Consider the following 16059-nt stretch of genomic DNA (forward strand, 5'->3'; position numbering starts at 1 on the left):
GCGTCGAGACGTAGAGGCCTATGTCAAAGGGTGCGAGGTTTGCCAAAGGACTAAAGCAGATCGTCGCCCTAAGAGGGCCCCCTTACATCCCAATGAGATCCCGACTCGACCGTGGACCCACATCTCGGTAGATATGATCACCAAACTGCCAAACTCCAAGGGCTTTGACTCGATCTTGGTCATTGTCGACCGCTTCTCCAAAACCATCATCCCCATCGCGTGCACTGAAGAACTTACCTCCCTCGGCTTCGCCAGAATCCTGCGGGATTACGTCTATGTACCCTACGGCGTGATGCCCGAGAAGGTTATCTCGGATCATGGCTCAGTCTTCGTTTCCAAATTCATGAAAGAGTTCTATAGGCTTATTCATGTCGAAGGAAATCCTTCCACTGCTTATCATCCGCAAACGGACGGCCAAACAGAACGGGTCAATCAAGAGATTGAAAAGTACCTGAAAATGTTTGTCAATAGCCGACAAGATGATTGGAGCGAATGGCTACCCCTAGCAGCCTTTACTCACAATAACCGCCAACATTCCTCGACTGGATATTCCCCGTACAAGGTCGTGTTTGGAAGAGACGGGCAGGTTATTACTACGTCACAGAAACCGACGGTGGTTCCGGCAGCCGGGAAGTTAGTAACGGAGATAGAGAAGGCCCAGAGAGAGACGAAAGCTTCCTTAGAACGAGCGGCAGAGTCCATGAAAAAGGCTTATGACCGTCACAAAGGGGCGGCAGTCGAATACCAAGTCGGCGACAGAGTATGGCTCGACACCACCAACCTCCGCCTCCCACGACCAACGTCAAAGCTAGGGGATCGGCGAGTGGGACCCTTCGCCATTACAGCGAAGAAGGGAGCATCGGCCTATGAGTTAAAGTTGCCGGCGGGGTGGAGGATTCATAATCGCTTTAATGAGTCCCTCCTGACACCGTATGTACCCCCCACGTTCCCAAATCAGCCTCATCCGGAGAGACCACCGCCTGAGCTCATAGAAGACGAAGAGGAGTACGAAATCGAAGAAATCGTGGAACAGCGCGACAAAGTCATTGGGCGTGGGCGTACCCGTCGTACAATCACGGAATACCTGGTCAAGTGGAAAGGATACCCTATGGAAGAAAACTCCTGGGTAAAGCGTTCTAATATGGCGAACGCAGAGGAACTCATAAACGAGTACGAAGCTCACATCCAGAGGATCCAGTGGGAAATCAATAAACACGGAAAGACCGTCGGAAGAGACTCCCAAATTCCTCAAGAGGCAGTGACAGCGTTCCATCGACCAGATACCCCTTGTATCACTGACGTGGAAACAGTGTATTCCTCTCAGTGCACAAATCTTCGACACTCAACGTCACAATCGGACTCTCATCCAACCTCCATGGCAGGGTCGGTAACCACAGACGAAGCCGATGGAATACCAAAGGTCGAGGAAGAAGAGGACGAGGCTGAAACCAACCTCGAGAATCTCCAACGCGTCTACGAAAATTGGGACTTTGACACAGAAGATGATGACAACGATGATGAAGCAGACGACTTATCCTTCTATAGCGAATCCACAGAGAGTAGAGAAGAGAGTCAGAGCTCATTCGGGACGAACGAGTCTTGAGGAGGGGGTAATGTTATGGTTTATTCATTTCTTTCTCTTTCTTTTTCTTTTTCTTACACATTTCTGCTTACCCTATGGTGCGATTCCCATCAGACGATTCCCACAGTACTATTTTTAGCCTACGCATCGTGTATTTAAGTAGTGCCTCAGCTGGTCTAAACCCCAGCTTCGGCTAAGGTTTAATCTACCTATCTCAAAGCTCCGTCCTTCGTGACTATCTGTCCTTGCTCCTGGCTTTCGTTCTCGACTTTGACCTCTAAGTGTATCGTCCACCGAAGTGCGAGTGGCGATCCTTGGTTGATCTAAGTCGGTACTGAGTTAGTGGCTAACACCTAATTGGTTGATGAGTGTCCAACCGATCATTCAAGTTTATCAAAAAAACTGCTCTTTGGGAACAAGTCAAATTGGAAGATCCCAGGCACCATGTGTATGAGTGCCAGGTGGGAGACATTACATGAAAGTAAGGTAAATAGTCTGTGAGTTTGTCAGTCCATACAGTATCCAAGTCTGTTGTAAGTCTATAAATGCATCCACAAGTAATAATGTCCAGGGTAGGTGTGAGATAACACTGTGCTCTGCCAATTCAATGAGAGCACCCATAAGTCATGTAAACTATATGAGAAAGAGAGAAAACATACCTGGTAGTTCAACAAGAGCGATAGGTGTTCATGCTGAGACCACTAGGTGTATATAGTCTGAGGGAAAAGAGAGACACAGGGAGGAAGCTAAAAGCCTATTAGATCCCACTACTCTTGAGGACTGTGGCACATACTCACTGATGAGACAGCTGAGACTCCCTGGAAAGGCTTTCATGGAGAGGCTGAGACTGCATATAATAGATATGGGATGTTACATGCAGCAGGGGTGGCTGATGCCTGTAGGAGAGTGTGAGGAGGAGATGATACCCAATTAGAGTGATCTCTTACCAATTAGACTTGTGTAAATAATCCTTTTAAACCTGATAAAACTTGAATGAATATATCTTTAGCAGATATATTATTGACATAGATCTGTATACACCTTATAAATAAAGTCTGTAGCTTCAGTGAACATTGGAAAACACTGTAAGATAACTGTGATATTATTTTAATAATCTACCTTATTAAAAGATGTTAGAAACCTCCCAAATATCATAAAATATTATCTCAACATACTAGTCCAATATATTGAACAAAGAAACAATTAAAATATTTAGTATTTTAGGCTAGAATGCCAAATTCTTTATGCAGTAACAGTTTAAATAGCTATTACAGCTCAGAAAAGCCTCTGATTATTATCACAATCATATCTCAAACTTTTATAACAAGTACATATATAACAAACTGAGATACAAACTTGAATTTGTTGAATTGAATCTTGATGAGGTGTGATATGTCACAGCTTATTCAGCTTGATAGGCTGTGATATATCACACTTCATCAAGCTGGATGGGCTCTTGGTCACATGATCCTATCGAGCAGAGTTTTTTGTCACAAAATTTACTTGAAAATAAAGAATACAGCTAGATATTCAGTATATAAACATGCATATAAGAATGTATATGCTTTCCTAACACTATTAGTACCCATATAGCATCTGTATGGTCCAAAAATAATTGGACCTGCTGATGGTACAGATACAGTTGTCTGAATCTTAGGTTTTGCAGTAGGTAGACTACACTGTGCAATTGAGTTCAGCTGAAATTGAGATCCATTGTGCATAAATTCTGGATTGTGTGGTCAATGCCAATTTGGTACATGTCTGATACCAAATCCACCCAAGGACAATAATCAAATCTAGGCCAAGTTGGGCTGTCCAAGTCAAATCTATATATTAAGAGAGGTTGATGATGACATAATAGGCAGACTTTGAATTTTCTGGCCATTGCCACCCATGGTGCATTCCGGCTGAGTTTGAATGTTGCTGCATTGCCAGGTTGCACCCAGGTTATGATAGCACAATAGCGATGAGAGAGCAGGCAAGTAAGATGAGTACATGAGTATATTACTGAGATGTTCCAGTCTATAAATGAATATGTATCAGCATAATTCCAACACAACTGCCAATCTTTCTTTGTAACTACTCCTCATGGTAATGGCTTAAATATTTTATTTATCAGTGTCTCTGACAATCTGGGCTTAAGATGGAGGGAAGGGTTGCAACAGTTATTCAAGCTGTCATCAATAATTTGGGACATACAAGGTACCATTATGGATACAACCATGACAATATGGCTGTAAGCTATCTAAAAATATCTCTTATGAACTTACAAATATGCACTGTATTATTAGAGATATGCACTATATCCGGTCTGTACTATGGTGGCTATGTACAGCATATATAGATATGAGTCCACACCATTGGGAGCATAGGCAAGAGGGGATTAAGGCAGATTCAGATTGGAGCATGTGGTGGTTTAGGGCAGATAGATATAGCTTTTCTCATTTTCAATGTTCATAGCCAGGTATTTCATCATTGATGCATTCTATCTCTAAGACTCTGTGAGGGGCTCCACCATGACCATCTTTGAGGATGCAAAACATGGATGCTGCCAGAGTCAGATCTATAATATGATACAGATTTGGCCTCAGCCATACCGTATCATAGGTAAGGCTTTTTGTATAGTCTACAGCTGTATCTGTAATGGTATGGTGCACATCCTTATGCATCTTACTATGATGGAGTTTCACAGCCACCAGCCACTGTCTTTTATTTTACATTATTTAGACCCTTATTTATCTTACTGATTGTTACTGTAAAATTTTGGCTTCTTACTGCCATCTTCCTGAGTATCATACCATGGAATACATGTCATTCAAGCCACATCACCATGTTCTCTCTGACCGCTACACTTAAAATCCCAACAAAACAGCTGATATAGATACAGATACATAGAACTCAGCTCATGTATACATTGGAAATTGGAATATATTTTGTTTGAGCCTCAACTTATCACCATGTTTATATCCCCTGATAACATCTATTTTCAACTGCTCAGAGTCTCTTAAAAAAGATTTTACTCCACCAATGTCCCAAGTAAACAACCGGATTTGGGGCAGACCCCAACAAGCTGAAAACCTGTATCATAGTCAGGTTGCTGGGACCTGAGGTACAAGGGTCCAGCAATTGTGATGAAGACATGGGTTGGAGGCTTGTTGACCTGAATACATGTTAATACCAATGTGGTCTGACAGCAAGGGCAATTTTACATCATGTCTCAGTGGAAATGCACCTTAATTACCACCAATTTTGAGAGTGTACATGTGCCCCAGCTAGTTCATATTTTGGGTGGGTCTTCCTCAGTTTCAATTTTGTTGTGATCCAAATGATAAATCCACTCAGTGGCACTCCCCATCTTTCAAACATTACATTCAACTTCCAACAATATATACAACAAATATATAAAAGTGATATAATATATTGCAGTCTTCCTTCTCTTCTTGTTGCTTGATCCTTAGTGTCACCTTCCATTCCCTTGTGCTTTTCCCCTGCTCAGTCTTCTTCAGTGAATTCAGGGCTTTGTGACTCACCCTACACCACTAAAGCCACTTGAGTTCACTGTGATCTGGAGGTTTGATGAAGGAATAAGATGGACTGTAAGCATAGAATTAGGGTAGATTTAACCTTGGTTAAAATCTAATTTCTCATGTGGTGTTGATATCCCTTTGGAGCCCAAATTGGCTTGGCCTCAATGTCCACCAGCTCTATGCCAATTCCACAGATACTGTATGATTTTGACAAGATTTCAACTGTTAATTCATATAATATGTAACAGGGACCAATGAAGCAGAGCTCCTGGTAATGTGTAATGCATAACAGAGCTTTGTGAAGCTATCATATCTTGATGACCAAACAGCCCAATTTCCTTGCATAAATCCAAAAATTTTGCCTCCTACATGTATTATTCTGATACCAAAGGTATATACAATGAAAGATCTACGTCTTCCATATCTTTAAAGCCTCAAGCTACTTTGAGGGCTTCTGTATTCTACCAAACCTGCTGACTGATGGCTCAGTGGAGATACATGTGTCACTCTTAGGCTTGGTAGTGTCTATTGACTCAAACCATAATCCATATGCTTCCATCTCCTCTACTGCCATCACATGAACAAGGCCTTCATCGCTGATTCCAAATCTGGTTTAAGTATTAGACAAACTCAAACCAATGGCCATAATAATATTAAGAGGTATATCATTGCCATCTGCAGATCAAAAAGCACTCACCCGAGCCAAAGGCAAATAAACACCTCACAAGTCCGTTGCTATACTCCACACACAACACCAACATGCCCAAGCTTGGAAAATAGAGTACTGAATGGAGAGATCAGATGCAAGAGGGAGGAGGAAGCCTGAGCATTGGCCCCACCACTGCATCTTAGTAGATAGTTTACTTGTTGCAGTTAATTAAATGCAGGGTCCAAAAAAAATAAAAAATAAAAAGAGGTATATCATCATCATAATTTGACATGATGACCAATGTTTTCCATATGAGATCCAGTCAGAGGTGTGAAATGCAGACATTTTGCAGTAGAAACAGAATTTAGATTCAGAAAAAAGGAGAATTTTTATTTGCTAATCACAATCTAATCTGATACACATTGGGTGGTGAAATTTCAAATGAAGCTAAATTCATAAACCATAACATGTAACTTAACCATATGAAGCTATGGCCCAGACACTATCAAGCATAACACATAACACCCTATGAAGCTATGGTTGAAATTAAACAGTAGTACATTATCTATTTATTCTAGGACATTCTACATAGTCTAGTAGTATAAAAATGATGTACCTAGTGATGTGATTTGTTGAATCCAAGCCCTTGAGGGTGCCTCACATGCTGTCATGCTGTCTTCTTGCTCATCATTGCAATGATCCATCTGTTGGACATTGCAACTCCCAGTTTATTTTCATGCTTTAGTCAGTACTTACCTCTCCTCATTTTCTTGGACTTTACAGTAGTATATATACCTTATATTTTGTACCTGCCACCTCAGCTTGTTGCTCTATACTGACAGAGAAGGCTGAGCATAGCACATATTCTTACATGATTTTCATGAATATTAGTTCCTTCTTGTGCTTACCTATGAACCAAAAGTTCTTACACAGCTCTAATTCCAGCATAGCAGTGTCTTATTAGACATGACAACTATATTTAAATATACAAAAAGCTATTTTAAAATAGTAATATTGAATAAATATAATATATATATATCTATATAAAGTAATATAAAGGTATCCAGGGTATTAAGGCACTGATTACATTTGAAATTGAGCATACCAGTCTTGTATTCCATACCTTAGTATGTTCTATTGTCCATCAGCTATTTAACTTGTGATTTGCCATAGTGCCAACTAAATATTTTCTCTATGCTAACATGGCTTCTACTGAAGACACTGCCAACATTGTTGAGGGCAAGCAGAAGCGCCAACAGACTGAACGCAGCAAGGCTAGCGAAATCCAAGCTGTTGACAGTTCTGATGGCGAATCCACTGCCCCATCAACATTGCGTGCCAAAAAGAAGTCCAGGGTTGCAGCCAGCGCAAAGAAGCTGGTCCAAAAAGCTGTCCGCAAACTCACTCCTCAGAAGTCTTCAGCTTCGCAGCCATCTGCTCGGTCTGAACCTTCTGCTTCTGCCATGGGTTCTCCTGACCCCCCCAGCATCGAGCGACTGGCACCTAACAACAAAAACACAAGTGAGTTATATTACATGAGCTAATACTTGGGGACTAAATACCATTCAGGTTCCTCAGCTTCAGTTAAAATGGTCGATCTTCCCAATTTGATTGAAGTCAGCGATAGCAATGATGAGGAAGATACTCCATCTGTCACTGAGACAGGCTTGCCTGAGGATGATGATGATGCAAAGCTTGGTATGGCATAAAGCTTCAACTGTGTTTATCAGTACTGATGGAAAACACAGCACATGCTATAGCAACATGGAATGCACCAGTTTACGCTTTCTACTCTCCCGTCCCAAGCATTGAGTACCGCGAGGGCTGCAAGTGCTACATGTGAACATGCTTGGCAAAGAGGTGTGGTCATCAGGTTAACCATTTCCTTGATACTTCGGATTCTTCTTCAACAAAGAATTTATGCAATCATGTCAAGAAGTGTTGGGGCGAGGATGTCTTGAAGGCTGCAGATGTGGTCAAGCATCTTTGTGATGTGAAGAGGATTGTACAGACTCACCATGAATCAGCTCAAAATGGATCAATCACTCAGGCCTTTGCACGTGTTGAGGGCAAGGGTAGGATCATGTATTCTCATCGTCAGCATACTAAACCTGAAGCATGGTGAGTGAACAGTATATCCTATATCAAGCATAGAAATGCTTACCATCAACCGCTGTAGAGCCAAGTTTTTTTGCTGGATCTCTGAAAGCCTTCATCCGTTTGCAATAGCAAAAGACTGGGGGTTCAATTGTTTGATGAAAACTGGCTATCCCGAGTGCTATATCCCCCACCCATCAACCATCTCACGAGACGTTAAAACTGTGTTTGCGAAGTCACGCAATCGCATTGCTGATCTTCTACATGTGAGTGTCATTAATACTACAGAACATCAAAATACTTAACCCAACGTACCAAGAAATATCCAGGCTGTCTGAATTTTGCGACTGATGCCTGGACATCACCAAACCACTGTCCATACATTGCTGTGACAGTCCATTTTGAGTATAAGGGTAAACCTATAAGTTTGTTGTTAGATTTCGTAGAGGTTGCCAAGGTATGACCAACTACTTGCCATGCCAGCCAGACTAACAAAGTACTCATAGTCCCATACTGGTGCCAACCTGGCAGAGGCATTTGAGCAGATGCTGGATGAGTTCGGTATTAGTGAAAAGGTATATATTTCACTAAGGATGAATAGAAGCTTACCTGATCTGAAAACATAGATCCTAAGCATAACGTGCGACAATGCGACCAACAATGATACCACGATAGATATCCTTGCTGAAAGCATTCCTGCATTTCCTGGGGAAAAACACCAAACCTGATGCTTCACCCATGTTGTCAATCTCATTGTGAAGAGCCTCTTAAACCAGTTCGAGCCTCCCAAAAAGAAGAAAGAGGATGCCACTAATGACATTGAGCATGACCTCATTGAACTAGCTGAAGGTTTGGAGCAAGAAGACTTGAATGTATGTCTGGAGGAGGCAGAGGGAGCAGCAGGGAACGTTGAGAAGGATGATACTGATGGGTTGGTCGATGAGATTGCCTTGCTGAGCATGGAGGACCGAGAGAGATGGGAGGCTGAGACTCGTTCTGTTCAAATGGCATTAATTAAGGCATGTACTTAGAGGCCAATCTGATGCACCATATCTGATCTCCCCACCCAGATTCGTAAATTATCCTTTAAAATCATTCACTCCAGCACCATACTACTCCCCGAGTGGAAGAAAATCATTGCTGAGTTGAAGCTAGCTCAAAAAATGCTCCCATGCGATGTTTCGACTCATTGGAATTCAACGTTTGATATGCTTGATGCAGCGTTGGCATACAAGTCAGCAATAAAAGAGCTGACGGGGGATGACAATTATGGAGTGAGCAACTATGAGCTGACGAGAACAGAGTGGACAGTCCTGGAGAATCTCTGTGATGTGTTGAAAGTGAGTTGGATGTCACACTGTGACCAATATCACGTCTCTGACTCACCTAGGTACTGCCAGGTCCTAAAGGATGCTACACTCTACTTCTCTCATTCAACACCCAATTTAGCAACTGTGATACCAGCAATGGATCACATTGATCAAGTCTTCGCAATGGCATCAATTCAAAATGTGGATCTAGTGCCACCAATACGAGCAAGCCTTCTCATCGCGAAGAAGACTTTGAACTGGTACTACAGTCTGACTGATGCATCGGATCTCTATCACATAGCTATGAGTGAGTTATTATTTCTCATTGCCATCCTCTGTATTACTGACAGGTTATCTTAGTTCTGCATCCTTGTTATAAGCTCGACTACTTTGTCGATGCTAACTGGGAGGCTAGCTGGATCACAGATGCATGCAAGGTCATACAGGATGAATTTGATCGCAAGTACAAGAATCTAATGGACAATGTCATCGTTGTGGAGGATGGTGCCGAAGATGGTACACAGGTATGTACTCTCTTCATAACATTTTATGCTAGCTGATGTGGGGCTGTAGGCAGTCCCTTCAGACAACATTTTTGATAACCTGAACAATACGAAGAGGCCAAAATGCACTGATGTATGCGACGACTTGGAGTGTTACCTCTCTGTTGAGACTGAGCTTACTGATAACCCGCTGATGTGGTGGAAAGAGAAGGAGAGCATGTATCCCTGCCTCTCGAGAATGGCATTGGATTACCTCTCCATACCTGGTATGCAGTGTAAATTGTTCTGACTTACGAGTTATTCATGCATTTCTATAGCTACTTCTGTAGATGTTGAGCATACATTCAGTCGTGGATGTTTGCTCATGTCCCATATTTGTAACAAGCTTACCACTCAGACGTTGTGTGCCCTAATGTGCTTAGGTCAGTGGAGTGTCTATGGATTTGTGCATGATAGTGATATCCAGGATGTCTCTAATCTGCCAGAGTTATCGGATGCTGATTGCAAAGATGACAATTTCTTGATGCCTGAAGGATGGGATAAAATACAGTAGGTAGTTCAGTACGAAAAGATTAGAAAATGATCATACTCTTAGCGGGTTACCTGTCAACCCTTCTCACCCTGCATGTACCTGTCTGACCCATATAAAAGATGTACCCATGGTGAGGGTAGGGTGATTAACGGGTAAGGGTATGGGTCACCTCTGGTAAACCCGGGGGACACCCGTGCTATTCACTAAGATTCGGAGTTGGATCGGAAATTGAAACAAACTTAGCAATTCTTTTGATGCTGATTGCCTCCCTGGCTTGACACCCACCAGCCATTTGCAATTGCCATACACAAATTTCTTTTGTGAGGTATCCCAGAGATATCTATTGAATTTTTCATTTACTCTGTATCATAAGAATGGATTTTTATGTGACCTTGAACACCTGCCACATCGCTCCCATTCATTATGATTTATATATCTATGGAGGTGTGCACTTGGCTTTATGTATATCTTGTTTGGCTATGGAGGCTGGGCTTGGAACTACAGATTGCTACAGAGCCGTATGGTAGGTAACAGGTGGAGCAACGTAAGGTACCGATCATCAATATGATATAGACAAATTGTGGTCAGGTACGTAGTATTTCAGTTTTTCCTGATTGAGAAGTGGGTTTTTGAATAGAGAATCGTAGTTTGAGATCAGTACAGTCTCTGAAGATAAGAAGATAAGCATACATGATCGACGTCGAAAGGAAGTCAGTGTACCTATATGGAGGCGGCGGTCATTATCACATGCGAAAGGGAGGTGGGGCGTATTCTCCTCGTGTGCATTTACCCAGCATACCCGCCAACTACCGCTTGGGTCCATGATCCATGTGCATGTATGTTCACATACCCCTCAATCATACCCACTCGCTCTTTGACCGTCGTATCACTACATCCCACCAAAGCAGGCACTGAGCACTGAAGCCGAAGCATTGATGTTGTGCCAGAATTGGAGACACCTTCTGAGTAGAGGGATAAATGTATGACATCCGTCACCAATTTCGGTTTCCCTGGGATTGTAGAGTGTCAAGTTGACGGAAGCGTCTTCAAGTTCGCTTTCCATTCAGGGACGACTCTCATATATCTCCTCGGTCGCATCCTAGCAAAGTATGTCGACGGCCGTATAGACCATGTCTACAGCCATATCCACAATCGTTCATGCGCATGACTATGTTGAGGGCGTGATACGTGAAGCGCTGCGACAGGGTCGATGTCGAGCTTGTGACAGGGAAGGAGGCGAAGGTAGGGTTGCTCGTGTCAATGTCGAGAATAAGGGATAGACTAGGGTAAAGGAAAAGCAGTCCTCGACACCATTCCTTCAACTATGGTGGCTTCATGTCCCCACGAACCATTCGCGCTAGGTATCGTCACTTGATGCAACTCGACGTCTCAGCCAGATGAGTCTGTCCACGCCGTCTCCAAAGGCTAACCACTGCTGCCTTCCCTTTTGCCACGATCCATGATGAACGGAGACTCGCTGGCACCTGCGCAGGAAAGGAGGTCCAAGGGATTTCCAATTAATTATTCGGTTTTCGTTGAGCAGAACGGCCGTGAAACTCGCCCATGTTTGCAGCAGTACTCAGATGCTGGTAGATTCATCAGTCTGCGGGGCTTCCTTCAAATCACTCCACCTCTCACCTTCTCTCTCTCCCATACCCACGCCCCGCCTTCGCCTTCGGTGTTGCTGAGTCTGTTGCCATTGGTGAACCGTGTCCTCATTTTCGATGGAAGGGGTACCACAGCACCGGCCTGTATAGAGACTCTTGATATCAGCAAACTAAGGAGTCTCCATTTTGGGAAAAGAGGGTAGATTTCTGGTCAAACGATGGAGGGTGGAAAGAGAGGTCGGGAGAGAAGTGTGATTCAGACACATGCGGCGCGTTTAGGGTTCCCACGGCTCGCTTCGTTTTCCCTTTCTCAACTGTCCTGGCTAGACAAGTCGTTCGTTGTCTTCTCCAGCAGTTTAGTCACGCGTCCCAAGGACACGCAACGATATCGAACTCGGAAAGGCTCTGACAGTGATTAGGGCCCGTCTCACAAGATGAGATGTAGGGACTGAAGAATCGCTTTCAAATGCCGTGGGCGATGAACAACGATATGGAAGGGTCATCGAACTCGGACAGGCTCTGAATAGGGCCGTCTCACAGGACGAGATTATAGGGGTCAAAGAATCAAGATTTGAAAGAGATGGGAGGGGAATGAGCATGTTCCAGATGAACAAGAAAGGGGAGCAAAAGATGGATGAGTTCCCTCCCGCTCGGAGAAGATTTTTGGAATGCCAAGAGAGGTGCGGAAACCGTTACGCGTTCCAGAGATGCGAGGGTTTGGAGGAAATAGGAAGATGAAGGCAGGGTTCGCGATACCGACATGGTGGGATAACGGCTCGTCGTTGTGAGCCCTTTAATTTACATTCCTTGTTCTTTTTCCAGCATACGCAGGGCGGGTCGTCTCGGCGGTTGTTAACGCTAGCAGACTATGCTGCATTTTCAGCGTCTGCGTTTGGAATTAGTCCCCGTTCAACGCGTCATCGATGCATCTTCGGTTAATGTCATCACCTCTTCCCAACATCCCGCAACCACGGACGTTTGAGTGAACGAGCTTTGATTCACCAGGCACTCGTCACCATTCGTGAAGCTCGTCCTGCAAGAAGTCCCGCGATTTGATAGGCAACTACGGCGAGAATCATGGTGGCGAATTGACGACACGGGAAACAGACAATGTGATCAAAGAGCTCGATGGATTTTTTTAATAGTCTGATTTCTCTGTACTGGTACTTGTAGGCGAATATCCAGATACTTCTGCAGTTACGGGAGGAAGAAGGGAGATATTATTTTCAACTTGAAGTAAGACGAGAAAGAGGGGTACCCGTCCGTACACCACCACCGCGGACATCTAAACACCCCAGCGCTAAATTGCATCTGTAGTCAAGTCCGTGATCGTACATGAGGCGCAAGTTTGGACGCGTTGTGGCTAGGATAGACACCGATATGCGAGAGGGATGAAGGGGGACGTGGAGGTGATGGAAGGAGAAGGGGAGAGTCGTCGGCGTGTTGTGCAAGGAAGAGGACTGACTCATCCCATCGGAGCGTGCACCACTGATTCTGAAATCTAGACCGTGTGGATTTTGAGCGTAGGGTATCTCTTCTTCTTCTTCGTCGTCGGTGGTCGCTCAACTGAGGCCGGTGGTCCTATAAAACGCATCTATAGTCATATAGACAAGCGTTCAGGGCTTTATTGAGGATCGACATCGAGCCCATGAGATGGAAGGAGGCGAAGGGATTCAAGGGAGTGTCCTTCGCACCAATTTTGAAGATAGGTCAATCCACCAGCGCGGCGGCACGATGAAGGAACGCCTGCTTGGATTGATGATAGTTGCTTTCATAGCTGTCTGCTTATAATAATACGTCCTTGGATGAAACAGATGAGCTTCGTTGTGACAACGTTTAATAATGAGGCTACCATAGGAGAAGGCATGTTCAACGTTCGACAAGGACCTACTTGTCTATCCGAGAGGTTGAAGGTGAGGTCGTCCACCTGCAAACTCGGGTAGCCTACCATCGCAGCCACGGAGAAAAGAGTCGCATCAAGTTGACAAGGAAAGCGAGGCGTGGGAACTGTGAACGCGTCGTATGCACCCCTGAATCACGCTTCTCTTCCGAGCATCTTTCTACCCTCGACGACTATTCTCCCTCGTCTCCTCCCCTCGCACAGTACGCCCCACCGCTGACCCAGATAATCCACCCTCTTCGACCAGCGGATTTCCGAACTGGAGGCTTTACTCGTCCTTCCTTCGTTTGCCGATATCAAGAGTCCCTGTACAGGCCGGTGCTGTGGTGCCATTTCTATCGAAAACGAGGACCGTATAGCATGACGCGCAGGCTCAGAAACAACGAGTGTAAAGCTTCTCCGAAGGTGTTGCGCGGGTATGGGGTGAGATGTGGAATGGTCACCGTTAATGGATTGATCAGAAACCACCAGCAGCTGAATCCCTCGGACCTCTTCTCCTGGTCGTGGAAAAATGGGAGGTGGCGGTGGATAGGCAACGACCAGGTTGAAAAGACCCGCCTCTTCAGCTCCATCGCGTTTCTCGTTTCTCTATAGACATGTCTCCGGATCCAAGTTTTTTCTCAACTCGCACTCCCAATGCAAGCCGACTCTTCCATGTACCTCATGCTCTGTCAAGGTCGTGCTGAAATTCATTCTACGCGTACCAAGAACAATTTCATTTGTCGTTGCTCAAATGGTGTGTTCATCACGTTAAACAAAGATCGTCCATTCCATCCAAGGGCGTTTAAGATAGACCGGCCCATCATCATCATACGCGCGCTACCTGACTATCAAGTAAAGTCGCTTGAACCTGTGCAAGAGAGGAGGGGTTCTCAGTACTCAGTCGTGTTGGCGAATTGGTCCCCCCTCACACCCTCCCTTCGCTCATTACCCACTCACAAACTCGACCTCAATCTGGGTGCCCTCGATGTGTCATCGACATCTACCCCTTTCTGCGCTCAAAATTCACACTGTCGAGATTTCAGAATCACAACACCCCATCCCACCCCTCGCCTCGACACTCTCACGTTTGACACGGCCGACTCTCCCCTTCTCCTTCCGTCGCCTCCACCCCTCTCGCATGTCGGCGTCTATCGTGGCCGCAATGCGCCCAAAATTACGCGATTTGGTTGGATTCATATTTGAGGACTTTGACCGCCGAGAGAGAGGAGATATAGCTGATGGGAGAGTGACGATGAAAGCGGCCGTTCGCGTGTGCGCAATTCCCGAGCATATCATCCATGGGAGTGGATCCATCGGCAGGACTCGGCGGTGCGTGGATACTCTTCCCCGACGACCGTGTAGCTCGACAGTCAGGCCGTCGGACAGGACTCGGATAGAAGAGACGAAGAAGGAAGGATGTTGGAGTACATGCCAAAGGAGGAGGAAGCGACTAGGACTCACCAGATGATCCTGACTCGGATAACAGACCAAAGAAAGGTGCGAAGATCGGCTCAGTTTGTTTCACTACCGTGTATCTCATGCAGTGCTGAATGTAGAGGGAACGATTCTGACCGAAAAGGAATCCGGAATGCGAACAGTTCGTGGGTACATGACGCGACCTTGATTGAAGAGATGGTGTCAATGTCCTTCTATCTTTCGTGAGCTTGCTCCCTCGTAAACAACTTGATTGACGATTGATCTAATTGCTTAGGATGATAAAGGCGACTACGGTTGTGGTGGCAAGCTACCCCAGTTTTCAAGTGGATTGCCTCACCTTCTCCAGGTCGCCAGTCACTCCCTCTCCGACGTACAGGCAAACATAGCTCAATCATACACCCCTCACTCTGCGTCTTGCCTTCCCTCTCAGTCAATGTTCACGTCCGTACTCTCAACAGTCGTAAACGTGATGGTAGATGTGGTTTATAGAGACGGTGGCCCCCGATTACATGCCCTGCTGGAACGCAACCAAGAGATGCATACGAGGGCCTTGTCCACCTCAGTCTGCTCCTCTCCTCTCCTCAGCGTCTTATCAGCACCCTCCTGCACTCAAATTCACGCCATCGAGATTTCAGAACTAGCCGTGCACGCTTCACCTAATAGAATGCCTGATGCATGTCGCTTCTCCCTCCAAGTTGATCCCGCGCGACACTCTTCCAAATTACCCCCCTCTCTCATTTGATCGCGGATGACTCTTCTTCTCCTTCCATCGCTACCGTCACCGCCACTCCCTCCATCCCTCTCGGATATCACGTCTATCCTAGCCCGATGCTACGGTGATTTGCGATTGGAGATGCGACCGTCGATACGGTTTAGGGGGTGGGGGGAAGGTTCATGACGGAAGCGGGCATATTGACGCTTGCATGTGCGTGC

General features: G+C 45.1%; 3 protein-coding genes across 3 annotated transcripts; all 3 read left to right on the plus strand.

Annotated features, from left to right (window-relative positions):
- Positions 1 to 7493: 7493 nt before the first annotated feature.
- EV420DRAFT_1621399 (uncharacterized protein) lies at positions 7494 to 8318 on the plus strand (the record flags this gene model as incomplete). Its single annotated transcript, XM_060475692.1, has 4 exons — positions 7494 to 7597; positions 7619 to 7879; positions 7968 to 8121; positions 8175 to 8318. The coding sequence occupies 4 exons, from the start codon at positions 7494 to 7496 to the stop codon at positions 8316 to 8318; spliced, it is 663 nt and encodes a 220-aa protein (XP_060328672.1).
- Positions 8319 to 9063: 745 nt separating this feature from the next.
- Positions 9064 to 9725, plus strand: EV420DRAFT_1273001 (uncharacterized protein; the record flags this gene model as incomplete). The annotated part of the gene is made up of 3 exons (XM_060467733.1): positions 9064 to 9195; positions 9256 to 9472; positions 9526 to 9725. 3 exons carry the CDS (start codon positions 9064 to 9066, stop codon positions 9723 to 9725), a joined length of 549 nt encoding a protein of 182 aa, XP_060328673.1.
- A 4949-nt stretch (positions 9726 to 14674) lies between these two features.
- On the plus strand, positions 14675 to 15868 carry EV420DRAFT_1481420 (uncharacterized protein; the record flags this gene model as incomplete). The annotated part of the gene is made up of 3 exons (XM_060469768.1): positions 14675 to 15018; positions 15060 to 15186; positions 15401 to 15868. The coding sequence occupies 3 exons, from the start codon at positions 14675 to 14677 to the stop codon at positions 15866 to 15868; spliced, it is 939 nt and encodes a 312-aa protein (XP_060328674.1).
- Between the last annotated feature and the right edge of the window lie 191 nt (positions 15869 to 16059).

This window comes from Desarmillaria tabescens (assembly GCF_030435595.1).
Source record: "Desarmillaria tabescens strain CCBAS 213 chromosome Unknown EV420scaffold_26, whole genome shotgun sequence".
Lineage (NCBI taxonomy): Eukaryota > Fungi > Basidiomycota > Agaricomycetes > Agaricales > Physalacriaceae > Desarmillaria > Desarmillaria tabescens.